Raw genomic sequence first — 27,763 nt, 5'->3', positions numbered from 1 at the left:
CTCAACGAAAATGCTAATTGAACGCCAGGCCGGACCAGGCAGGCGCCAAATATGTGTGTCCACCACCAGGGACAATCTATCAATGTGCGGCAGTGGTAGCTGCACTAAAATTTTCGCAAAAACATTTTTCTCCACACTAACTTACAGTTTTTATGGATTTTAAAGTGTGTGTAATATGATTTGCTTGCAAATTTGTTGAGTGATTCGATTACATAAACGAAAGAAAAAGAAATAAAAAATCAATTGGGAAGAAAATCAATAAATTGCGGCAGCCGCCAAAAAAATGAATGCGGGCCAGCAATTTATACATTTTCTCAATTGATTTTTCTTCATCAGTTTTCCCGCCAGCAGCTGCATTTGCAAAATCTTTATTTTTGAACGAGTTTTAAGATCTTTTTGCCTCCTAACTACTTCATATATTCATTTAGTAGAGAGCCTGTCAACTGATTGCCTAATACTTGACCATTTAACAACAAGCACTTGTGAAAAAACAACATGTAATCAAAATATTTGTGTATACATTTGAAATATTGACACTTGGTAATGATAAGGAAAATGTTTGACAAGCCGTTGATTGTATTTTTCTAATGGGATTTATTAATGTTCGCTATCAGCTTAAGTACTCCAAGTTTCAAAGTGATGACAAACTAATGGGTAGATAGAAGAAGCTAATTAAAAAATAATCAGTCTTAAAGGTAAGTTGATCCGTGATCCTGGCCAACTTTAATTCAAGTCGTAACTGATTTCAAATATCTTAATTAAAGTATTCCCTTGGCTAAGAGGAAAACTGGTATTGCATCTTCGTAGCTATCCTCCTTGGCACCTTTCAAATCCCGCTGCAGCTCACCAAAATTGAAGTCAATTGCTTTTGACCAATTAGGCAGGCTTTCTATGCGCACCGCCGCTGGGGGTAATTATTGGACCACGACTGGGACAAGGCGATGAAGGCGCCAGTCGCGGACTTGGCATCCATTTAACCACATTAAATGCCATAAACTGCTGTGAATGCAGTTTTTATTAGCGTAATTAACACCTTTTGGCCGCCATTGCGGCCTGTCTCTCCATCCCAGGAGTGACGACAATTAAATGACCAAGGAATCGCAAGAGGATTTGCTTACCACGTTGCCTGGGGCGCGGGGTCGTTGTGGAACGCAGCGGTATAAAGTGCTGCTGTTGCGTATAGACCGGCATTCCCGATCCGGAAAGCAGGCCCGGCGGACAAGGCGGTATTGGTCCCAGATTACTATAGACCAAAATGTTTGGGCCCGGCTGTATGAGGAGATTTTGCTGCTGCTGTTGTTGTTGTTGCTGTTGCTGCTGGGTAAGGTTGCCCAGCAATGTTCGTTGCTGTTGCTGTTGCTGTTGGTGTTGCTGATAGTAGGTTGCTGGCACTAAAGCAAATCCAGGCTGTTGCCGTTGGTGCGGGCGCGGTGTTACGCTAACAACATGCACCTGTTGCTGTTGTTGCTGCTGCTGCTGCAGGGTAATTTGCCCACCAGCAACATGTTGCTGCTGTTGCTGTTGCTGCTGCTGGAAGCTTGTATGCAGGTGGGTGTGATAGTTAAAGGGATGCTGCTGGTGCATCTTTGGTATCAATGTTGTTGCCGTGGCAGAGACACTTGCCACCGTCGTTGTTCGTGTTGCATGTGTGGCATTGCGTCGATGATAGGGATGCAAACGTAGTTTTCTTCTCTTTCCCAAGGTGGAATTACGATTTTGTTGCCCCTGAAACTTGCGACGTAATTTTCGACGACCCGGCGTTATGGTTGTTGCTGCCGTAACCGAGGCAAAAGTTACCGCTCCAGATCCTGTGCCACTTGCCGTGGCAGTGGCACTTGCCGTTGCCGTTTGAATAATTTCATTGAATTGCCTGCTTATATTGATATTTACACTGCTATTTACACTGGTTCGGTGATGTTGCTGCAGCATGTTCCCCTCAGGCTGGCCATGTTGCTGCTGTCGGTGGTGTAGCTGCTGCTGCTGTTGCAACGTTTGCGTTATGCAGACTAGATAGACGCATAGGTGCAGCAGTGTTGTTGTTATCTCGCGGCGGGGCTTCACTGCTGCTCGCAGATGTATTTCTAATTTACGTGGCTTTATTGACGCGTCTGACATTTTGACAGTTCGTTTGTCAGACGCTGACATTTTCTATTGTTTGGCCTGGCTCGAGCGATTTTTCCAAATTAGTATTTAATCATTTTCAATGAGTTTAGCTTATTAGGCATTTGTCTAATTTTTGTTTGGTTTAAATAAATGTCGTTCACACGAAACACTTTAAAAGGTAATTTTTTATTTGTGGTTAGGAGCTTTCGTTTAATTTGTTGTTTAAAAGTTGCAATATTTTGTAGGACAAATACTTTATAAAATTGATCAATTTTTAAAATTCTATTCCAAACTATTAATCGCTTAAAAAACAAACGTTGCGAAAGCTAATTTACCAGCTGAATGATAAATGTTTATTTTGAGAGAAACAACATTTGACAATTTGTAAATAAACAAATAATAATTCACAGTTTCGGTTCGTCCGCAGATGTGTTGATGTGGGGTCTGCAAGCTAATTAGTAAAGACAAACAAAAATAGCTAAGACTCTAAACAAATGTGTTACAAATTTGTAGAACTCTCTGGTGTGTTTATTTGCTCACAAAATTCGAGGGAGTAAAGATCAAGAAACGTTTTTTGGGGAAAACTATGCAAAAATGGGTCGCTTTATACAAAAACTGATGCAGAAACATTCGATAAATAAGGAAGCATTAAACCAAACAAAAATATAGCTAAGAAACCGATATAAATTTGCTCTGCAAAACCCATAAACTTCTATTTGAAAACTTCATTATAAAAGGGATCGGGAGAGATCTCTATAAGACTATTTTGCGGCAACTGAAGCATCCGCTAGTTAAAATAAATATTTTCCAGGAAACCCAGCTGCAAACAAATTCGCATTAGGAATATACACACACTCGAGTCCAGATAGAACTACAAACTCAAGAGCCCACAGATGTAGTCTGAAGTAAGGGAAACCAATTTGAATTCGTGATGTAATAAATTTTCAAAGGCGAAATATAAAAAATGTTAAGCTGTGAAAACAACAAAATGCCTGGCGATTTTGTTTGGTATTGTTGATCTATAAAAAGCCATAAATAATCCCGAAAGCAACAAATGACGCAAACTGAAATCCACTGATGAATACTGGATCGTAAATAATCAAATATCGACTGACAAATAGCAAAATGGACAATCCATAAATTGAACCCAGAGTCACCTCAGCTTCAGCCTCAGCTTAGCCTCGAGTATTTCCATCCACAAGTGGAAAATTAGTTGAAAAGGCAACAAAATTTCAAATAAGTGAACAAGTTTTTGTTTTCCTTTGAAATTTGGCGGCTTTCGGTTATTTGATCTTTTTTTTCAACTCTTCTGAAAAAAGAGCTACATTTTTTCATAATTTTTGTTTTCTTTGGGCATCTTCCGCTTTTTTTTTGAGGTTTCTTAGTCATTGTCAGAGTCTGGGCTTTTTATTTGTTTTTTGGCTTTGTGTTGTTCATTTTTTTGAGAAGCCTCTTGGCTACCTAATTTAAATTTCTCACATTACAATTAAATTTGAAGAAAACTTGTTCAAAAGCTTTGGATCTTGGACCGTTTTACGAGTGTACCTGGGCCGTTTATCTTTCGACGTAAATTTGAGTGCCATGGCATTCCACATCTGACAGTTTAGTGCCAAATTAATGTAAAATTTTTCAAAAAATGTCAGAACTCTGTGCGTATATAATTATTTCTCAAATTGGACCTAATTGAATGTGACGGGCGGGCCACGACCAGTTTTATTTTTTGAATATTTCAGGGTTTTCGGTCTCCCAGAGAAACTCCAAAGATTTCTGACATGGGTTTGTTCTTTTCCGGGGGGAAACATATGTAGGGATTGGAATTTGTCTTTAAAACAGATAAAGGAAAGTTAAGAATAATTCAGAAAGGAATTACTCAGGTATTTAAAATTGTTAGGTGTTTTAAAAATAAATAACAAATTTCAATGATCCAGAAATACATCAGAAAAGGAAAACCTATTGGTCAAAGAACATCATTATAGCTCCAGAAATATAAGCCCCATTTCCACGACCTCATTTTGAATAACTCAAAATGGAAACCTTTCTCCACGCCACCTACTGTGTGACGATGCACATATGAATGTCCTACATTAGTACAAAATCAAAGTTGAGAAAACGAAATAAACAGCTCATCAAAAACAAACTGAACACGATAAGTACTTCCTCATTCTGCTGAAATAAAAATTGTAAGAAAAATAAATATTTCACAAGACTAGTTTATGACGGGGTCTGAAGTAAATATGTTTGCTGATCAGATGCTATCCAACGGGGGGCTCCACATTAAGTCATTAACACATTTTCTAATTTACGGAGTGAAAAAAAGCGAAATGGAAACTCAATAAACAATTCAATTGCAATTATGCAATAAAGATTGGAAAAGCACAGACCAAAGGTAGCGAAACGACTTCCATCTGCGAATCAACATGTGGCCATGTCCAGTTGAGAGAGAGACTGATCAAACGGATCAGCGGGTGGTTGGTGGTTGCTCCAGTGGCTCCGAGCTCTGGAAAATATTCGAATACTCCATGCCATACTTTTCCACTCTATCTAGAGTAGAAAGATGAAGGCGTTAAAAGATGAGTTTTACCCACTGGCCTGGCTCGTTGCCGGGTTTTCTTATGGTGTGAAATGTGAATTGTGAACACTTGGACATGTGCAAAGTGTTCGTTCTTTAAGTGGGTTACATTTAATGAAGATGTGAGATGCTGGATAAAAACAAAGTTGCAAGCAGGTAGATTTCTGTCTTATGAAGACACAGAAAGAAATTTGCGAAAGGGGTTCTCTCTGTGGCTAACTTAAAGTGAGAATTAAGACAGGTGAACCAGAGACGCTAAAAATATAAATGTGCTAAAAAATCAAATATTTTTAAGAATATGTAACTGACTTTCAAAAACCTCTTTTTAAAGAAGAATCAAGTTTTGCGTCATTCAAAGAGTATAATACAGAAGCAAAACTGTCACTTTCCATTATAAATTTTAGCTAAACAACCCAATCAGTATGGTATAGAAATTCGATACTCCACCAAGCCTTTTCGTTTTACCCTCCAGAAAAGGCAGTCAAGTGTTAAGACGACCCGCCGCCTAATTACGTAGAATTGTCACGTCTAATTAGAACACATTCGAAGGAGCTGAGCCGAGTGACACTTTCCAGGCGCTCATTGTCAAGATAAATGCGAAAAGCAACGAAATGTTTAACTAACAAAGTTGCACTGGCAATCAACTGGGCAAAAACGAGTTTCCACAACACACGTAACATTACATTTTTTGGGCTTAGACCAAGAAAAATTGCAATGCATTTGGCCAGGGGGACCGAAAACTGGGAGGTAGAGAAGCCCAGTAGCTACGCATGCAATGAGGGGAAAAAAAAAGAAAAACTAGGGGAAAAAAAGGAAAATAGAAATAATGAACCGACATAAGAAATGACTTAATCGCTGGCGGCTTGTTAACCCCGGCCTAAGGCTCGACTCCTGCTAAGCTATGTATGGACTCTCTCGAGGGGAACGGGGAATGGAGAGACATGGTCTTTAAGTAGCTGCACAAATAAAGATTTACGGCAATTTACTTGAAGGCCTCAACCCATGACTGCTAGTCAATAATTTCTGAGGCCCCCAAAACGCGAATCGTTTGCAGATTATATGTCTGATGTTGGTTGTCCGAGGCCAAGGAGGGAGTGGGGGATAAAGACAGTTGGGTGACGGGGGAAGGATGTTGGGGGACGGACCACCGTCAGCGCCTTTGAGGAATTGCATAATTATAGCATTTTCCGGCCAGCCAATGACTGCTTCATCCACATTCCTCCTGGCCGGTCCTAGGTTCAAGCTAATTTGTTTAACATTCTCCTTCCACTAACTTTAACGCAATCGATTGTTTGTACATAATCTATGGTATACTCTAGATGAAGGTGTGGTAAAGGGTATAAACTTAAATAAATTCTGAAATGAATTTGAAAACATCTTTAAGGTAAGAAAAATAATTTAAAGATTAAACTGTTTATAAGTCACAAAAATACAATGTTGTGAGATTTAGAAAAAAAAACAATCAAAATAATTTAAAAATCCAGAGTATCCAGAGTATTTGATTTTCTTTACACCAAAGACTTATTTCCACAGACTTGTCTTTTGTAATTTCCTATCCTAAGGCAGCGTTTAGGAGTCTTCCAAGAGACGAGGCTAGGGAGAAGGCAATATTTGTACATTGTAAATGCATGATATTGATCTTGATTGTTAAGATCGCACACAGCATGATCGGAGAGAGAAGAGCACTGGCAGACTAGCTAGATGGCTAAGTTCGTCTAGTCAGAGTTCAAGCCGCTTGCATTGTTTAACTTTGACTTTGACTTTGTGTCAGTTTATGCCTCTTTCGATAACAATCAGTGATCGTGGCTGCCGCCTTCAAGAGAGAGAGAGAGGGTTTATATATCTGTTAGCCAGGCCAACTGATTAATCGTGTGTATCGTGGGCCATGGGACTTCTTTTTCCCATGGAGTGTAGAAAGTGGCACTGATATGCATATTACGGACTGACCCAGTCAATATGCCACCACGAGCACTTGTGCAGCTTGATTGCACTTGTCCCGATTGACTACTGACCACCATATGCTAACTTTCAAACTCACACTTGAGTAAACAATTGAAAACTGGAATATAAATGTGCCAAATGCACAGTTTTTATGAGATCACAAGATTATATTCGAGTATAATGTGTGTGTCAGATAACCCAAAGTGATCAGAAATTAAGATTTATGTGCCTGCCTTAGTTTTTGTGGGAGGTCCTCTGATCGATTCGAGTGCGATATGATCGCAAAATTTTAAGGCAATCACTTGAGAGGAGCAAAGGAAGTGGCGATCAAGGATTCATAGCCTTTTAAGGAGTATATCTGCCAAGAACCTATATCAAAAACCAGAACATTAATGGGATAAAAAGTGTTCAGGCCTACAAATTTTAATTTTAGAAGGCCAATATTAGTTTTGAAATAACTTTTCTTTTTGTTAAAACTTTGAATGTTTTTTAAATTCATAAATTTTATAAACTCTCTCACATTTTCCCAATTTAAGATATACATATACGAGAAAATGATGATCACCCAACTCATGATTACTTTTATGATCGTTTCTCGTCTCAGGATTGAAATCATAGGGTACCCAAAGTTCGATTTCCCGCAGGCCTTTCTTTATGTTTGGTATGCCAATTTAAGCATTTTTTGTTTGTGGTTTCTCTCTCTCTGGTTTTTTTGCTTGATCTTTGATCTACAATTTGAAACGCCGAACACAAGAGTCTTGCAGGGCGGCCGTTAGATCGAACCCGATGCGATCTTTTATTAAGGGAGTAAGAACTTGTTTTTGCCGTGGCTCTTGACTGAGTAGGAAAACAATGGCCAGGCGCCGCCGCTTTCAAGTTCAATGCGATACGAAATGATGACGACTACTACGACGACGACGACGAAGACGACGATCCTCCAGATCGATCGAGGAGCGGGTCTAATTGGGTCAGCCGGTCTCTGAGACTCTGAGCCGTTTAATTGGATTACCGCCTTTTGATTATGGTTCTCCCTCTTTCGGCCTGTTGTTATTTATTTTTTGGCAACACGCGCCCATCCGTTGACTCACTGATCGTAAATACAAACTGGGCGTCAGTTTTGCAATTTATAGACCTAGACTCATTCAAATGTGACATCGCGGAGGGCTTGCCTAAGATAAAAAAAAGCAGGCACATTCCACATTTATCATTAAACAAACATAAGCCAACTGCCTGTGAGTGTGAAGTGCATGTCGTCCGCTGATGGAAAAACTCATCTTGAGAGGGAAAAGCGTCTTGTAAATGTTATCTACTGCTCGGCAAACAGAGTTTCTTAGACAAAAGGCAACTACTGTGAGTGTTTCCGGGGAAAGGGAGAGAGGGAGAAAGAGACAAGGCAGATGGAAATAAAGGGGGCCAAAATGCCTGGCCCCAGGTTGCAACTCTATTAGCATTCCCAGAACCAGAAACAAGAAAGTCCGCGCTGCTCATCCATAAATCTGCTCAATGCTCTCAGCACTGCATCCCATTAATCATCATGATGTCCCAGTCCAATCATCACTTGCAAGACCAGCGGCTGGGCTACTACCAAATATACTCGTATATGGACCTCTGGGGCATCAGCTAATGAGTTATGGCTCTTTGTGGCTTTTCGTAATCATTTGGGCTATTAGCGCTCCAACTCACTGATTTTGTACTTTTAATTAAGCATCTTTTATTGCCATCCAGCGTAGACTCATTGGAGGTGTCTCTTTAGCTGGGCTGGTTAATAAAACTCATCAGCTGGTTATTAAAGATGTAAATCCATAAAGTCAGAGAAGTCTAATATAACAAGATTAGGCCTTGGGCAATACTTAATCAAAAGCTTTAACCTTCCGAAGAAGACTACTATGAGGTAATAAGTACTAAAAAGTCTTTTTAGGGAAGCTTTGATTTTAAAAAATGGTTAGCAAAATGATTATACTATTAGTATCCATTTTATCACAAAATATTGCAACTGAAGAACATCTAAATTACCACACTTTAAGTCACCTTTTCGTGTATTTAAACAACTAATATTATTTAGAGTTGGCACTTGAGTAACTTCTTTCACTTATTTATTTAATGATCACTTTTATCTTTAAGCCACAATACAACACATTTGCTATAATCAAATAGTGGGCGTGTCACGATCAAGCGATATCGCGCCGAGATGGGCGATCATCAAATCAATTTTCTTTCTTTGCATTGCAAATTTTTCGTTATCAACATTGAGAAATCGAGGATGCGGTGCACAAATCAACATAATTGCCCCCGACAAAAGGCGAATCGGTGGTTCGAGTGTGGCAAGAAGTGGATGAGGTGGGGCACATTGACTTCAACGTCAACTTCAGGTGGAGTGAAGCGCCAGTCACGTCGCGTTCACGGCGCGTGCGTCGCAAATCAAGTGCAAAAATAGATCAATCAAGCAATCAATCCGTCCAATCGCTCTCAGCCAACTCCCAGTTTTTGTTGTTATCGTTGGTTTGGCTCAATTTTCCGAACGTGCGGTCGATCCGCGAACCGGTGGAAATCAATCGAAATTCACGAAAATCAATGTCAACATTTTACTGCTGATTCGATTTTTCTCCTTTTTGCCATTTCCTCAGAAAACTGCACACACGAACGACACAAACGAAAATCCGACAAACTTCGAAATAAAAAGAAAAAAGTCTCCCCCTTTTTAGATTTATTTCTGCACTGGGGGCTCTAACAATTTCCCACGATCGCGATCGCCGACGATTTCCATGAATCCATACGCGCGCGTCGTCCCATTGCAACTGATTCGACTTTTCGAGTTTTCATCGCGATCATGTTGGGGTCTTTTCTTGGCGCTCGGTTTGAGAAACCCGAACGGTCTTCGTGCGCTTAACATTCTCTTCGCCACAAAGACTCCCTTTTTATTCTCTTAGCCAGGTACGCTCTTTGGCGCACTGGATTGTTCACCTGTTAACCTGAATTAAGCTCAATAGGTTTTAAAAATAATATTTATATTTATGGATATTTCAGATTTCAAATCTTTACCGATCTAACAGACATGGTACTTAAATATTATGAACTTGATCGTGTTGTTCCAAGTTTAGCTAAATGTTGCTGATGGTTGGCAACATTTGTTGCTAAGAAAGTAAGTTGTGGCGGAAATGGAAAGAAGCTCACCTTTTCGAAAATTTCCTTCTATCTTTATGTGGAATGCCGTTATAAGAATATACATAAATTTTCGGTAAATAAGTAAAACAATACTCAAAGACAGCAAAAATTAAGTTTATTACTAAACAATTTTTAAAATAGCGTAGCCGACTAGTTGCCGCAAACTTCTTAGCAATATTATTCCTATTTATTGGAAATTAGTTATGTTTAAGATAATAACTAACTTCTTCCAATCAAGTGTATATATAAAAGACTTTCCTAGTCTGCATATCTTTGGTTTATCTAAACCAACCAAAAAAGATGATTGCGATTGGCTTGGCCTATAATCCCCTGTGATCTAAACCAAATGCCATTCTTTGCCCACAAAATATTATGTATCCGACTGCATCCCACTGGATTCCTGAAAGTAGCTTCTTCATCTCTGTGATGCAATGGAGAAAAGTAAAAGATGAAGAATCTAAAGACGAGGACGGGGCTGCAAAAACTCTAACAAGAAACCGACTCAAGGAAAACATCTAGCAATTTTTCCATAATCAGCAAAGTGAGCTACAAGCTACAAATAGCTTTTGGGTTTGGGTCTGCTGCATATGGGCACCGCACCTTGCTACCAGCAGCAAATGTTGCTGGCTGCTAAGCGGCTGAGTTACTCCGGCAATCCCGGCAATCCGCACCAGACATGGCCAGACTGGCGGGCAGTGAGATCTGGCCTACGACTGGGCCTTTTACACTTGGTCGAAACAAACATTCCATGTCACAAACGCAGTTATTTATGCGCTTCAGACCGGACAGTCTCGACTTTGGACAGACAGAATGCCGGCAGTTTTTTCTTCTTTTTTTTTTCTGCCTGACATTGTCACATGAACATGTCGCGTTAACCTTTCGTTTCTGGCCAAAGCAAAAGTTAAAGCCAAAAACCACACGCAGGGGGCCGCCGGCTGGCAGCAAATGATGGCCATAAGCTTTATGCATGTGAAATCCAACACAGAGAACTTATTATTCCTCTCTATGAACACAACTGTCAATATTTTAATTGCCGCTGCACTAAGCAAAAACTACAAAAAAAAAACCAGCAAAATAAAAAACAAAATGCAGCCGGTTCAAGTCCAACTTCGAGTCCACTGCGTGTGTCCGCATTCTGTGTGCAGAGAGCACCGAGAAAATTCATTTTTCTTTCCTTTCTTCTGCTAGTTCTTCTTCTTCTTCTTGATCTTATATGATGGTCGGCTACTTTTTCCAATATAGCAAATCGTCTTGGAAACGTGCCAAGCATTTTAAAAGCAAAAAACGATCACTGCACCAAAGTGGTTCACATGTGGCTCATCGGGTTTCGTAACCTTTTTGTCACCAATTAGTTAGGCTTCGTCTAAGTGAGCTATAAAAATGTCAAAAAACAAAAATACTGGAAAAATCCGAAAAACTTGCTCTAAATTATGGCCCATAATCGAACGAGTGTCGCATAATGAAAAGCCAGGTATTAACATTTTCTGCCTTGTGATTTCTATTCCGTTGAATTGCCGCGGACAACGCAGAAAACTTAATTAGGCGCCCAGTGGATGGTGGAAATTACGTATGCAAAATGCGCCTATGAGACCCCCCCTACAGTCTCTAGCTGCATTGTTCAGGGTGTGGTTTCAAATGAATCCAGAAGTGGTTACAGTGGGGGAGTGGATCTGGTACCAGATATTGGTCTGGTCTACATATCAACACGTGCCGAAGTGCAGCCGAAAATAAAGCACTTTGTTGATCTTATCGCCAGCCGACCAAAATTACAATTGAAACAATTAAGGGCCGTAAGATATGCTTATAAATAGCTGGAAGCATTTCTGAAATCATGGCCACTTCTTGGGATAAAGTAAAAACAAGGTCAAATGATTGGATTGCAGGAAATGCAGTTTGTTTACAGTTTTAAGAGAATTAGGTGAGGGTTGGCAGAATGTCAAACTATTACTTTTACTTTAATATTTTACCATAAGTTTTGGTTAATATTTTTAATCTTCGATTACTTAGCTAGAGAATTACCATTCCAAAGACTTACTTTAAAACCATCTTGCCTTAAAGTTAACTAGGAAATCACTTAGCAGATTTTACGCCAAAAACGTCAGAGTCAAGTCTAGTAAAATTCCAAATAAAATCTGACATACTAGCCAGACCCCTACGTGTATATCTCATAAACCTCTAACTGCAAGGTAACAAAGAGTAAATGCAAAGATTTAAATCAGCCGCAGATTTGTTACGGTCCCCGAGAAAAGAGTGAAAGAAAAGCTATAAAAAAAGTAAAGAGGAAAATATAGAAAATACTTTGGTCGCAAAAACAGGAAATCCTACACACTAAGGCTTCTAAGCTGTGCAGCAAATTATCAAAACGCCAACATCTTTTTGACAAACTGCGAACCGAACCCCATCCTTGCCCGTCGATCTCGTCTCCCAAATTCCCCTTGGTGGTCCTGAGACACACACACACACACACTCACACATCCATACATTTCACATTTCTCATTTCTCAGTGCTTATTGGAGAAGAACGGACGCGAGTCGCGCTTAAGACAACTTTTCTCTGATTTGTTGCGATCGCAATCGGTTATGGAGTTTGGAATACGTTCCAGTTACTCCTGCCTTCTGCCTTGTGACTTGTGCCTGCTCTGCCTTATGCCCACCAGGGGAACTCTCGTTCTCGAGGTCTATTACATGGCTCGTTTGGGAGATCGGTTTTGACGATTGACGTGCCTTACCGTAATTTTTCATGCAATGATCTTTTCTTTAACGGCCTCCCATACACGGAGTCCTCGCTCGGTCGTCATTCAACGCATCGTTGACCTATTGAACCATAATGCCACAGTCGTTTGCAATGCACATGTGCCGCAAAAGGATCGCATCTGATCGTATTGGTGGCTGGTTCTCGTTGCAAGGTCTCTCCCAACAACCCTTTCTTCCCCCTTTAGTCACGTTTGCCCAAAAACTTTGGAACCTGTTCCTCTGTGCCGCTACTTTTCTCGCATGAATCATTATTTGTTGTGCTAAGTCTGAAAGAGGAAGGAGTGCCAGGGGAAAGGAAGCAACGAAGGAAGGTTCCTCCTTGGCCACAGACAGCTGCAAGTTTCGGCCAGCTGAGTGCCGCTGGGTGCAGTCGAGGCCTCCTCGTTTGCGATCATTTGTGATTGATACTATTTATTGGTTGTTTTGGCTTCGGCCTGTCCAGGAAGATACGCCAGCTGAATGGGCTGCTACGCATGGCTTTCACCAGAGTTGTCAGGAGTTGGTTAAAAATAGGTAACATATGGGTGTGCCTGCTTAAAATAGCAAAGAAGTTTATAAGCTTTATGATAATAATAATAATTAAGCAACATTTTTTTACATACATTAAAAATCTCTTTGTCGAAGGTTTAAGTAAGAAATCTGACTTAAAAATGTGTTTTCCTAGTTTTTTTTTTGAAAGGCAGAATATTAACTGGCAGCCCTGATATAAAATGCACCTCTCATTATTTTTAAATACCCTAACTTTTAATCCCTTCTTCCCCACAGAGCCTCTATTGATGATAGAATTTCACCAGCGGCTCTATGAGTTTTTCAATTTCTAACTCCGAGGTTGTTCGCCCCCTAGGATATCTCTTTGTCCGGGTGCCTCATCCGCAGTCTTGGCCAGGCACTTTTATAGATTACACCCGGGCACACATCTACTCGACCATGTTTATCTATGGACACGTATCCGCGTATCCGGCGTGGAGCGTGCGAAAAAGTGGGCGTCCTCGGGTTAGCGCAATCTTCGACCTTTTGATCTTGTTTCCACAGCCAGCTTTTTCTTTTTTTTCTCATTTTTTTAGTAAATGTGTTTTTTTTTGGCCAGCGGCAACTTTTTGGTGGCTGCAACTGTTGCATCGCCGTCGTTGCAACTGTTGCAACTTCCTTTGCGTGTCAAGTGCAAATGCATTAAATTTTGACGTTGGCCAAATGTTGGCTTTACTTGTTGCGGTTCTCTTGTTTTCTTTTTTTATTTTTAGTGCGACGGCAGCTGTCGTCTTGATTTTAATTGATTTTTTTTTTAGCAACTTGCGAAAATTGGCGGCAAAATCTTTGTTTTAAGTATTGAGAGAACGTGTTGCTATGGGGCGAAAGTTTATCGTAGCCAAAACATGCTTAGAAAATGACTAGAGTAATGGTTAAAAGTTATGTGGTCATGTGGTTAGATGAGATGAAAGACGAAACTACATAAATACTTTTGTGCCTTTACTTATGACCTTACAAGCTATTAAAATAACAGCTGGAAAAATATAAATTTTAAAATTCAAATATCATAAATGTAAACGGTTTTTAAAATTGATACTTGAAGCACCCGAAATTGACAAACGTTGAACATTAAAAAAAGTCAACAATCACCTTTATGTATATCCATTACCATCTAGTAACAATATTCCGCCCAAACGGCACACCAATTTATGGCGCCTGTCATCATTGGAATTAGCAATTTTGTTTAATTGCAATTTACTTTTATTGAGCAAACAACAATTTCCGTTGGCGATGCCAACTGCAAATGGATTGCTTGACGATCTTCGCCGTTTGCCTTGTTAATTGCACTTGTGATTTACGTTTTCGAGTGTCAACGCACGCAACGAGGCGGATGGCTATGAAGGATGGAGAGGATGGTTAAATCTACTCGAAGATTGAGGGAGGCGTACTATTTACATGACCGGATTGATTAAACGCCTCGAATCGACTTCAGTTTGCATGCTGCTGAGAGCCTGAGAAATGGTGATTGATTGAACGCATCTCGGGGGAAAGTCCGAGTGATGGAAACCGCCCACAAAAAACAAAACTCAGCGAAGAGAAAGAAACAAATGATGCTCTAGGCCAAAATGCAATCACTATCTAAATGCATTTGACATGTCTTGCCGATCACCAGAGAACATATAAAACTAATGGCACAGCAAAACTTTCAGCTTTCCTGAGTTGTGTACTAAAAGTAACTACTTTAGTTTACGTTTTTACGATATTTTAATGTTCTGGGCATGCTCCGAAAGCATTATAATAATCATAAAATGGAAACTGGAAATCTTTTCTAGATGACTCAAGCTTTTGGTTGATCGATCTACAGAGAAAAGGTAACGGTCAGGTAGGTAATAACGTATCGGTATATATTAATTGATGAAAACAGTAAGATTTGGGCTTTCTTTTTCACTTTATAGATGTTTTTGAATTCTTCTAGGCAACATACACTAAGTGAGAAAAAGCCACAGTACTCTTTCTTTCCAAAAGTTAAGAAAGAAAATGTCTTCCTAATTCATGTCCATGTGAAAGCACCGACGAGAATAAAGAAAAAGCTGTCACCTGAGCTGACATTAATTGCCTGCCGTGATATATATTTTTGCCAAGACCACACGAGGAACTGCACAACTCTTTGGGAATATGACAGCCGACCACAAGATCTGCATTGTCTGCTCTTGCAACAATGTGTCCAATTGCTGGACTATACATATATCCCACAATCTTCTCCTCTGGCTCTGTGTCTCATAAAAAATGTTGGCAACTTTATCAGGAGCACAATTTAAATGTCAAGTTGATGACGTGTCGTGTCTGTTTGTCTCCACGGGACTGACATTGTCGCTGTGGCTTTGGATCTAGATCTGAATCTGAATCCGAATCTGGGATGTAGTTTGTTGTTGTGGGTATTTCATAGTCTGATGACTTCAGCAGCAGCTGGCACACAAACGGAAGTGCAGCAGTCTAAACAAATTCAAGTGAAACCGCAACATGGGATGTGCTAATCGTCCAAAGCATGAAACACGATCAAAATGCATTGCTATATTAATGATCAAAGTTCTGAAGGGAGGAATTACATCACTTTGATTCGTATTATTTAGCAATTTGCTACTCTCATTTTGCTATTTGGAGTAGTGACTACTTTAATATGACAATTAAAGAATTTAAAAGATTTTAAGCAGATCTTAAGAATGCTATGTTATATTTTTTAATATACAACATTATTATAATGATTTGTACACTTTTTGGCAAAATCTAGTCTTGAAGCAACTTCTCCTTTTTCTTACAAAACCATCAACTATTAAAAGAAGGATGTTAGTAAAAATAACAACAATTAGTTCTATAGTTCCCAACACCTTTAAATATTTTCTCTATACAGAACCTTACTTTCCACCCAACTATTAATGATTCAGAGATTCATCATCTCACACTTCCTCGCACACAAATTGAAGCGGAGAAAAGGGGCTAAAGCCGATGCTCGTTAGTTGCACACCTCGTTCAATGGTTTTATGCAAAAGGGTCCAAGTCAGAGTTGGAGTCTCCGGGGTAACAAGATCATTAACGTGCCACATGCCGCTGCTGACGGTCAAAATTCAAAGCCGCCACCAGTAGCCACGGCGGCAACATCATCAGCAGTAGGAGAATGGGGCGACCATTGCCGTTTCCATAAATAAAAAAAAAAAGAGAAGGAATCTCCCGTCTTCTTCCCTGGGATTCAGCGGTTGGCAGCTGAAATTATGACTGGAGCTGAGGAAAACATTAGCAGCAGCAGGTTGGGCCTTGGAGTTAGGGGGGGATGACTTTGGAGGAAAGCCGAAAAAGCGAGCTAGACTACGGTGAAGATCCCTGGCTTTTTGTTGTCCACCGCCTCGGGAGGTTAGTCACACATGCGCGGTGATAATTCAACGGCTGCGGCTGCCACAGCAACATTAAATGGTAGCAGCCACAATGAATCCACCATCATCCGACCATCTACCATCCACCGGCAACATGTTGCCGGTATGTCTTGTTAGTTGTGAGCCCAGAAATCGTGACAAAGTGTTGCCATTGTTAGGCGCAAATGAAGAAAATGCCATTGTGGAAAAGTCGCTGCGCGAAAAACAATTGCCTTGTTGTTGTTGCTGCTGCTGTTGCCGTGAAAATGTTTGGCGCACGTTTTGTAATCAATCAATGTGCTGTTAGAAGCCACAAACCAAAAAGACCAAAATATTTTGTTGCCATGTCTTCGGGCAACTCACCAAAGATCTGGAGTCCAACGAGCTGTCATTTAGATTAGAGAAGGTTCCTTTACCAAGATATACTAGATCTGGAGAAAGTATGGCGAATTGTGTAGATCCGACAAGGAAAGTTTGCCAGAAAGTACGGGGAATAACTTACTAAAGCTCCGGCTGTCTGGAATCTCAGGAGATATGATCGTGTGGGCATGAAATGTGCTAACAAGTTTCAGGGATAAGTTAAGGTTGATGGTATCTCAACTTCAATCTAAACTTCAGGAAATAAACAATAGAAAATATGAAGTTTTCTTCTGATTTATGAATTTTAAAGATTTTAGTTTTAGAGTTGGAATGGTAAGAATATTACACACCATCTTTATAATATAAAGACCCAACATGTTTTTCCCACACAATCCTTTCTTTTAACTATGCCATGAGAAAGTGATGCCTCCCAGGAGCCATCACCTCCAACACTTTGTTGTCAATGGCACTTCATTTTTCTCCGCCTACGAAAAAGATTTCTGTCTAGCAGAACATTTGCATCTCCCAGTGAGTTTTCTGTTTACGAGCAGCTAAAAGTCACACCGAAATTCTAAACTCACCTGGCCAAAGAGAGTTCTATTTATACAAGGCTCGCACCTGCTTCTCACTTCCTTAATACACCAGTGTTAATAAAAAACAGTTTGCTTTGGCAGGGAGTTGGGGTTCTTTTGATTTTCATTCACAAAATGTGGCAGCAATAAAGTATGAATATATGGGACGGCGAACGCAATTTGATTTCTATGAATGGAGTGCAATTCAATTTGTGTTGATTTTACGAGAATTGAATACCCTCCTCCACAGCCAGGCTAATTTTATAGCCAACTAATTTTTATGAACCGCCAAGACAGAGACTCTCAGTCCACCACACTCCAAGTTTCCCAGTCTCTGGCTGACCCTAATGAACTGACATGGAGCGACTTCTACAGCGATTCCAGTATCTTGGTGCGGCGCTTGCTCATCCGCGGGGTGCTGGGTTTCCATTTTCCCCCTCACTGAATCCCCATGTTGAAAATATATGTTGCAATGCCCCAGAGACTGAAAAGTTTATTGACTGGAAATAATTTATTAATTATTGTATGCGCTTGACTTGGGTTTCATTCAAGTCTCGGCGAGTGCACATTTATTTTCGAGAATATTATTTTCTAATTAATATTTTTTGTCAAAGATTGAAAGATTATTTATTATTGCTTTTCATTTGGGTGGCATTCGAAAGCTGATTATGAGGCTTTTGCAATAGCCGTTGAGAATGATTAGTGGCCATAATATTTAAATCAATTGTTTACTTCACTGGCAGCAAGTGATGCGAAGTGTTAACAGACAAAATGACACCAAACAGCTGATATGAATTCATGAATATTGATAGTATTGGGAAGAGGAAGTGGTTTATTAGTAGTAAAACCACCTATTAAAGTATATTTTTTACTGATGAGGGCTATTAAATATAAAGAAGGTATATATAAAAAGTCTCGTGAAGGCTTCTGTATGCGCTTGAACTAAAAGTAACCATCTAATCTAAACAACATAAGACCTTTCTAAAGCTACTACCCACACGAGCTGGCTAAAATGAAAACGTTGCATGCTGTATCCCCAAAAATAGGACAAAATTCCCTCTCCAACATATGGCCTGGTAGACTGGCTATAAATCTCAGGCTTTTGTCTTGCCCAATTCCAGCTTGAAGCTGGGCTACATAGATTTGCACTCGAAAAGTTTTGCGGCGCATGCGCGACGAAGAACATTTGTAAGAGCAATTAAAATCACACCACGACCAAAAAGGAGAAGCAGACGACGACGACGACGACATGGACGCTGGCGATAGCGAAACATGGCAACCAGGCAACTTAGATATAGATACAATTTGGGATCTGGAGAGGGGCTGCAGGGGGGAGGGTACTGGTGAGACAGGCCTTCGATTGGAGCGAAAGTCTGGGCCATAAATTAGAAAATCAAAATGCCAAACTTCTGGCTTCCCCTTCTCCTCGAAAAGTGTTTTCGATAATGACCCGGTTACAGTTTGAAAGTCTCTTTGGTGATTATTATGCCATTTGCAATGGGTATTTAAGTTTTAATCAGACGTTTGCTACACACAGGAGTAGATATGTTTGATTAGGGGATAGATACTATGACGATAGTTCCTGTTTCTCATTAAAAAAGATATAAAAACAACGATTACAGATCATTTCTTAGTTCTTTCTTTAGAAACTTCACGTAACCTAAATAAAACCAAAACTATTGGGTATCACCTAGTCGAAATACCTAAATTTCTTGTTTCTCAAAGTAATAAATTCCTATGTATGTTGGTTTTGCATTGGCAATTGTAAACAAATTGTCATTCGACAATTACATTTGTGTTGGCCACATTCATTAGTGTCTATGTTTTGGCTTTGCATGCTTCCGTTACCGTTAGCCAGACGATTTATGTCACATTTGTTTGTCCGTGCTTGGAAATTATTTGAAATTTATTGCCTCCGAGGATCGGATCCTCTTGCTCCATTTCGAATCATGATGATGATGCGTTGACAGCAACTAGTGGTTGTTGCTCCATTTTGTCCATTTAGACGCTTCTTGATTACCTTGGACAGTTCGTCGTCAGTCGTGGCTTGTCTTGTCGAATAAAGATGCCTTTTTTTCATGGCAGTTTTTTTTGTTTGCAACATCTTGGTGAAAAAGATACTTTCAACCTATTTTTTCTCCTTTTTGGCGAGCATAATTTTGTAATTGTCCGACCTAGTTGGCTAGTGAATCGTTTTAAATTGTTTGCACATTTGCCAATATTAACTTTTGGGATAAATGCATTAAAAATAGATTAACTAGATGATTTCATTACTTTTCCTAGAAATATTTAGAGCTCTCCTCTTAATGATGTGAAGCTTTTTCCATTATCCTATTCAACTCCTTTGAAGGCACCGCCAATGCCACAACAAATTGTACTCTCAAATCGTATAACTTCATTTGGATTGGATCCCCCATTCCCAAATTGCGAGTAACCAAACCCATTGAAACCACAACAAACGCAACCGCATCCACGAAATGCAATTAATTGTCAAGTTATTTAACACAAATATTTGAAATTGTTTCTCTAATCAGTTGGCTAAAAACAAAATAAAAGGGGCAAAGTCAAAGTGGCCGTTTTTTCGGGGTCCGCCTGAGAGTCAACCGGCGGTTGGAGCATTCCGATGTCCATAAAAATGTCAACGCAGCGCGGCAGCAAAAGCAACAACAGCAAATGCACAACAGTCTCAGCCCCATGAAAATATGTCGCTTGGCTTTGGCTTGAATTGCCAAAGTGGCTGGCTTGGATTGGCCTGGCTTGGCTTGGGTTTGGTCTTAAAACTGGACACCAGACCAACGTGGCTCCATGCTGTCTGTGCCGGAGTCTGTGGTGAACACAAGAGTGTGTCTGCTTGCTGGTGCTGTTGCTTGGTGAGCGGCAAATGGAACTGATTACAAAATATGACCAGCGGCTAAATGTATCTCGCAGTTTGCTGCTTAATTTCTTAGATAGCTGCGCAATTTTATGCGTGGGTTATAAATTCCCAGCGAGCTCAAGTCCAAACGCACGTGCTACTGTTGCTGATTGTGGCTTGAGAGGTTTCTATCTTGGCAAACTGCCAAGTGCCAGGCCAAATCGATACGCAAATGTGGTTAGATTTTATCCAAACTAACATTAAACCTAAAAGTTTAAAGCCTATTGGATAATTCAACTTAAAGATAGAAAGAGAAATTGCCAAACAATAAACAAAGCAAGGGAATGGCTTTCAATAATTAGTTTACGTTTGGAATACTTATGATAGGTAACTTCCTCCTAAATCACCTTTAAGTGTGGTAAAGAAGTTCTTAGAAATTTAATTTCAAACCCGTTGGTCCACAAAAAGCACTAGAACTCCTCCTCCTCAGACTCCTGCAAAATTTTAAGGCCATAAAGTCCGAAAAAAAGTCTGCGGATAAATGAACACATCACTGGCAGTCCAAGCCAAAAGGCCGTTTACCCAGACTACGAAGAGATGACTGACTAACAATTAGAAAACAGAAAAACAAGATGAAAAAACCCACCAAGAATATCGCTTACATTTTACTAAAAAGAATAGACATTCAGGGTGTTATGCAATCCGAGTTCTTTTTCAAGTACAACTCAATAAACACAGCAAGCCATCTTCTTGGCAGCCGCTTTTGGTTTTCATAACAAACGAAGAGGTTATTCGAGACGGGTTTTTGCCTATTGTCCAGTTTGTAAATGGTGTTAAAAAAGATAGAAAAACCAACTTCAAGGAGAACTGGATAACGAAAATATCCCATTACAATAGAGTGCTGTATGTAGTAATGCATTTTGTATGATGGATGAGTTGAATTTGAAGCGATGATGGCCTCAAGTAAAAATGTAATTCTCTGGCCTAATGTTTGAGTTTGTTTGTACGAAGCGAGGTAATTGAGCAATGTGCCTAATGTTTATTATGATTATTTAACAAATGAATAATGCAAAGTACTTGCAAGTATAATTAGAAATTAACTAGATTTGGTTAATGTATGCAGTAGTAATTAATAACCACTACAAGAGAAAAAGTATCTGAGATCTATTTATAAACCATCAAATGATTCTGCATTTTATTGCCCCTAGAAACAGATGCACATCCCACCCAGAACTTGACTGATTTGTGCATTAAGCTCTTTGAATTGAGGTCAATGTAGAGCATCAGAAACGCTTACTTAACCATACAAAGTAGAACACAAATTTAATTACGTTTTCCGATTTATTGATGGACTACTACTCGCCCACCTCTGCTCTGGCACATCTGTTTCTCATAGGTGATCTCGATTTATCAGAGAGATTGAACTCATTTCGAGGAATTTCTTTGTTCTTAGACGCTACGCTTTGAGCTCTAATCTAGGGTACTTACCCTCACAGGCCACCGCGGAGTCGTTGTTGGAATCTTCTGTTTCTGGTACCAATGCCCAGTCGACGTCATCGTCATCGGAGACTTGAGGCAAGGCGGCTAAATCATCCATTTGATCAACAATGGCATTCATACCGAAGTAACCATCTTGACACTCATGGCACTTGGCTCCCATCACTCCTTCCTTGCAATGACATTGTCCTGTGCGAGGATCACATCTGTCATGAACCAGCGAGCCCAGGGGATCACAACTGCAGGACGGACAGCGCAACTCCACATGCGCATAGCCCACATCGCATTCGTCGCACTTCTGGCCAGCATATCGTGGTTTACATAGGCACTGACCGTCGGTGCTATCACAGAGACCGCTCTCCGATCCTTCTGTATGGCAAAGGCACGGATCACAGCCAACGGCTGGATCACCCCAGTAGCCAAGTTTGCAGCGTTCACAGTGCCAGCCTTCGGTATTTCCCCGACAGGTGATGCATTCTCCAGTGGTCACATTGCAGGGTCCTCCGGCGCAATCGCAGCGTTGACATTTGCTACCCAGCTGTCGGGGATTACCGAAATATCCATCATCGCACACCTGACAATGATCACCAGTATATCCCTCTGGGCATTGGGTACAAATATACTCAGCATGCTCGATCAACTCAAATTGAGGATTCAAGTCCATGTAGTTGTAGCTTTTTAGTTGGCAGTTGGGCGAGAAGTTGTTGGAGTCCTCGGACAAGGGACAAGCACACCGCTTGCAGTCGTTAGGGGTTCCCTGGAGGGGATTTCCGTAGTAACCCAACTGGCAACGCTCGCAACTGAAAATGAGAAAATTTGAAATTTAAAATGAGTCTGTGCTAAGTAGTGTGTGTCATAGCTTATGGTGGTGAGTTAGTAGAGACACCAATCGAAGTATGGGGTTAAAACTTTACTCGTTGTGGACTCTGAATAGTGGATCCTTATTGTTATTCAACAAAATTATGTTGGGTTTGTGTCTAGGATAGAGTAAAGAATTTTAGAAAGTTGGGAATTTCTTTAATTAAATTTAAAAGACATTAAAAAGAGATAAAGTTTATAATTTATAAATTTAAAGATGTATATCTTTTCCACTCACCGATCTCCAAATGTATTGTGCATGCAGTCGCCGCAATTTCCACTCTGGAGATCACAGGAATTGGAGTGTCCATTGCACGGACATGGGATGCACTTGCTCAGAATCTGGTGGTTAGAGGTGTTCTCATAGATTCGTTTGTAGCCAAAGGCGCAGCCCTCGCAGGAGAGACCCGTGTAGCCCGCTGGACAGAGGCATTGCTCCACTTGGTTGGACGATTTACCGCCCAACTCCACGCCTCCAGAATAGATGACAGCTCGCGCCAAGGATGATTCCACCTGATCGGTGTGGAAAGCTGCTCGAATGAGAACAGCATCGAGGGAAACGAGAACGGAGAGAAATTGTGACCGGGTTACGGGCTCTCCATGATAGTTTCCACCCTCGGTTCGCCTAAGCCTTGATTTTATATCCTCTACAGTGGGCGGCACGTGGTACCAGCCCTCCTCTGTGAGTGATACATTCAAGCTGGCCGCAAGTCCATCTAGGGATTCATCGCCGAATGCAATTTTTAGGCCATTCTTGCCGAATAGTATGACATTGGGTCCCGTGGTGGGCTCTCCCGATCTATCGCCTCTTATCACATCCCACGACAACAGCAATTGTAGTCTCGATCCATAGCTGGTCAACCGATTTCCCAAGTAGCCCAACGGAGCCTGCCAGTAGATGGCCTCCATTTCATCCAGTTCGCCCGCAAAGATCAATCGGTTTGTCTGGGAATCGACGGGTATTGAAATTGGCTTCAGTCTCTGTATATCCGTCAACTTTCCAATCATTGAGGGTTTCGAAGGCCAGGGTCTGGAGCTTGGCACTGTGACATGTTTGAGAGACACCCGAGCACCAGCAACTGGTGCAGCCCTCACTATTTTCTGCGCTGAGGTCAAAGTATCCCGGTGCACATTCCGAGCAGGTGCTACCCTCCACATTGAGCTTGCAGTGACATACACCCGAGCAAGATCCAGAGGAGGGACGACTTCCTCTTTCATCGCACTCACAGCGCTTGCACTCATCTCCATAGTATCCCGGAGCACACTCCTCGCAGTTTCTGCCCTGAAAGCCCTCAAGGCAATTACAGCTTCCTCCATCCGGCTGACAGTTTCCTGTGGAACGGGCTGGGTCACAGGAACAGGGAATACATGGCTCGGTCAGAGAAGCATCTTGTTCTCTGTAATATCCACTTCTGCAGAATTCACACTCATTGCCAGCCGTGTGATTCGAACAGTTCAGGCAGATGCCCTTGTCCAGGAAGGCGTCATAGGAACAGCTCTCAGCATGCCCATAACACTGACAGATTTCACACTCTCCTCCAAATTGATAAGGCCGGTCCTGGAAGAGCGGGCAGCACTGCTCGCACTGACTGCCACAAGTATTGTGCTGGCAAATGCACTGCAGGAGTGGATCTTCCGGCGATTCCAGGGAGCGATTTGCATGGCCATTACAATCAAGGCGAGCACTAACCTTTAACTGAGATAGCGAGTAGAAACTATGCTTCTCCAACGACGAGGAGTCCAGCAGCCAGTCCAAGCTATTGTCCAAATTTGCAGTGGAGTGCATGCCCTGCAGCCGAATCCTAATGTAACGAGTCGTTATGAACTTCATTAGTTCTTCACTCTGATCCGTGGCTCCGGGTCGATTCTTTAGGAGCGATGCATGCAGCACTCCATTTTCCAAAGGACCCGGCTTTGAAAACTGAGTGGAGCAAATAATTTCGGTGTCGTTCTGGAAAACGTATTTGCCATTTTGACCAGAAAGATTCCATCTTCTCTGGCAGTCTGCATCGCTCAGGCCAAAGTACTGCCATGGCTCAAAGTTAATACCATCTAAAGACTTTTCGAGAATCCAGGAAGCTGGTCGAGGCGAGTTGGCTGATTTCAGCCACACTGAGAAGATTTGATACGTCTGCGAAATAGAAAAATAATAAGTGTTTGTTAACTCTATAGAAAAACTTAGTTAAACTTTTAATAACTGCATAAAGATTTTAGCAAGCTTAAGGACAGATTTTCCCACCATAAACATAACTTGCCATCACACCTCGGCATTTCGATTTTTATAGCCAATGGGCAAATGAGCAATAAATTATCTACGCACCCAAATGTCAGTGTTTCTGTCACCAACTGATGTTTCTATCCAGTCGCAAGCATATATATCTTTGCATCTGTGACTACCAACAATCTGCATCCATATCTCGGTTAATGTCGTGTGGTACTGGCAAAATCTTTTAACCCAACATTGCCATCGCCGCGTCATAAATTTCCCAAACTGTCAACCGACCGCAAAACCCTCCGAAAAACCGCCGCCCAACTGTGGCTCTTTCAACGTGGCCGGCAGCAAACAGCTGACAAACGATATTTGGAAAAATTGTTGAAGAAAAAAATAAAAATTCGAATCCACTTCCAAATGCCAAAAACGTCGCGTGTTCGAGACGCTGAAAATGTTGCGCCTATCGAAGATCAGTGGCCAAAAAAGCCACACAGAAAAGCTTAAGACTGAAAAACCAAGGCAGGCCAAAATGAGAAATCAATAAAAGGCATGCAATTGAATTTTCCGACGGGCGACTTGTGGCGAAGGTGTGGCCAGGTGTATAATTGATTACGACGCATTGACTTAGAGCAGCCACATGGCGCCATCTAACCAGACATGTGGATATTATTATTTCTAATAATTTTTCTCTTCTCAACTTTTAGCTAGTCATCGCAGATCGAAAAGCCAATCCACAGCCAAATCAGAAACCGATATCCAAGAGCAATTGCCATGTAGCACCTACTCAAAAACAACTATATCAAATTTCAAAGACACTTGTTTACCCACAACTCACTAAGTAGCTAATGGCATCAGCACCGGCCAACATACATTTTCCCCGATTTTCCATTGCTGATAAAATGCGAAAAATACAAGAAGTCAAATGCCAGGCGGAGAGAGGTGTGAGCACTGGGCATGCGTGCGTTCTCCTTATTGAGTGCCGCCTGTATTCGATTACAGCAACAACGGCGTCTGTCAAGCTGATAAGATTACAAAAAAATAAATAAGTGAAAGAGGCCGGCATATAGTTAATCTGTAAGGGGATTTCAGTTGGCGTTATGGAAGTGAAATCAGCGGGCTTAACAATATCGAATAGGTTTCAAGATTTTATAACTTTTGAAACGTTGTTCAATCTTACATGTACCCTCTCTGTGGTGATTAATTTCTTTTTCTTACTAATGTTAAAGTGCATCGTGTTTAGTAAACGAGCTTCTGGTCAAGGAGGCGATATACTTCACACTAATTGCTGGTCATGTTAGACTTAAGGCTTAAGGGTTTTGGAGGAGTAAAATAAGTAAAAGCGAAATATAATTGGAAAAAGGAACATATGGAGAAGATGAAGTCTCTCATTCAACAGATGGAACGGATTTGTTAGAACTGGCAGATTACGGAGTGGTTGATGAAACCTAAAAACGTATAAATACGGTGAGCAATTTACTTTCCTGCTGCAGTTTCGACAAACAGTCAAATAGTTAAGGTGATTTGATATCAACTTTACTGATAAATAATAAAACAATATTTATAGAAAAAACATGTCCTTTCAAGGCGCTAAAAAGTTGACAGATATTTTCAGTAACATGGTAAGTTCGAAAATTAAGTTATTAAAAACTTTGCTAATGCCTTTTTGGTCGCACAGGGAGACTGGGAGTGGTTACGGTTCCTATTTTGGAAGAATTTTTCTAAAGGGATTCAAAAACTTAATAAAATTAGCTTGACACGTAAAGCGATGGAAAAATAGTCAAAAATACGCATCAAACAATAACCTAAATTAAACTTATTTTCCTAATCGTAGTACCATGGCATTTTAATTCAGTGTCTATTAAATAAATATATTATTAAAAATTCGATTCAAAAGATCAATATAATTAAAAATCCATGTTTATTTAATACTTAGAAAATTATTCATTATTTTTTGAAGAATTCAAGTTGTAAATTTATTAAAATCTTCACAGTCTACAGTTAACCAATTGAAAATAAATTGTAACTTAAGTAAAATATTTTATTGTAACTTGTGTACTTTCAATCAATAAATTAGTAACTTCATCCAGCTTTAAAATTTAAACTCTTATCCCTGAACTTCCGATTTCCCACTAAGCAGCCACTGAACTCGACACACACGAATTAAGGCGATAAGTTATCTCTAGTGAATTATGTTGTTCCCATCAAATTTCTGTCCGTAAACCTTGATTGCAATCAGCTCCAGATCAACCCGTGCTCCCGAACTGATTTCCTGCTGCCTCTTGAGCAAAAAAACGAGTTCCCCCCGCTAAAGGAGGTGAACTATGAGAAGAAGGCTTCGACGTGGTCGTGGCCTCCATATCGGCTCCTTCCCCTGTGGAGATGTGAAAATCGTTGTAGATTGCAATCGAAGAAGCGGCAGGTGAAGGCCTCAGGGTAACACTTTGACGTTTTTATCAGTTTCAACCAATTGACGGCAGACACAGCTAACTTGTTTACAACGGACCCATGATGATCACTCTTAGTATAAATATTTGGTCAGTGGATTCTCCTACTCCTTCTGCGCCTCCTTCACAGGGAGTGAGTTATTGTTGATGCACTGAAACCTGTTACCAGATTCTTGTCAACTGATAAGGCCAAATCAAGCAGAGACTAACAGAATTGTTAAAATATTCAGTGGGAATGTAAGAGGGAATATGGAATACCAATTTGGGGGGGTAATTGGAGTTGATAAAGGAAATTGAGTGGCAAGAGGGAGCCTAACATTGCATGTCGTAAATTACACGAATTAACATTTATGGCAATCAAATATTTATCGCTCAATAAAGAAAATCCATCGGGCATAGCCAGCCGACAGGAAACTTCCTCCTCTACGCTCAAGCAGCCAAAAAACCAACACGGACACTCAGTTAATTGCCAAAAAACACACAGAACGGGCCAAAATCATGGCATCGTAAAATTTTGTTTAAAAACAAACAAGCGAAAAATTGAAGTAGACGGAGTGAAAGAAAAC

General features: G+C 40.6%; 1 protein-coding gene across 1 annotated transcript in view; it reads right to left on the bottom strand.

The window, feature by feature from the left end:
* Positions 1-27,763, bottom strand: part of LOC108105822 (laminin subunit alpha-1) — a 65,019-nt gene that overhangs the window by 18,152 nt on the left and 19,104 nt on the right. The window contains 3 exon segments of the mRNA XM_017212563.2: positions 21,675-22,483; positions 22,780-23,534; positions 23,536-24,672. Of these exon segments, the coding sequence (XP_017068052.2) occupies positions 21,675-22,483; positions 22,780-23,534; positions 23,536-24,672 (2,701 nt within the window).

This window comes from Drosophila eugracilis, unplaced genomic scaffold, assembly GCF_018153835.1.
Source record: "Drosophila eugracilis isolate 14026-0451.02 unplaced genomic scaffold, ASM1815383v1 contig_353, whole genome shotgun sequence".
Lineage (NCBI taxonomy): Eukaryota > Metazoa > Arthropoda > Insecta > Diptera > Drosophilidae > Drosophila > Drosophila eugracilis.
The sequence above is the reverse complement of the archived record's forward strand: the minus strand, read 5'-3'. Positions and strand labels throughout refer to the sequence as shown.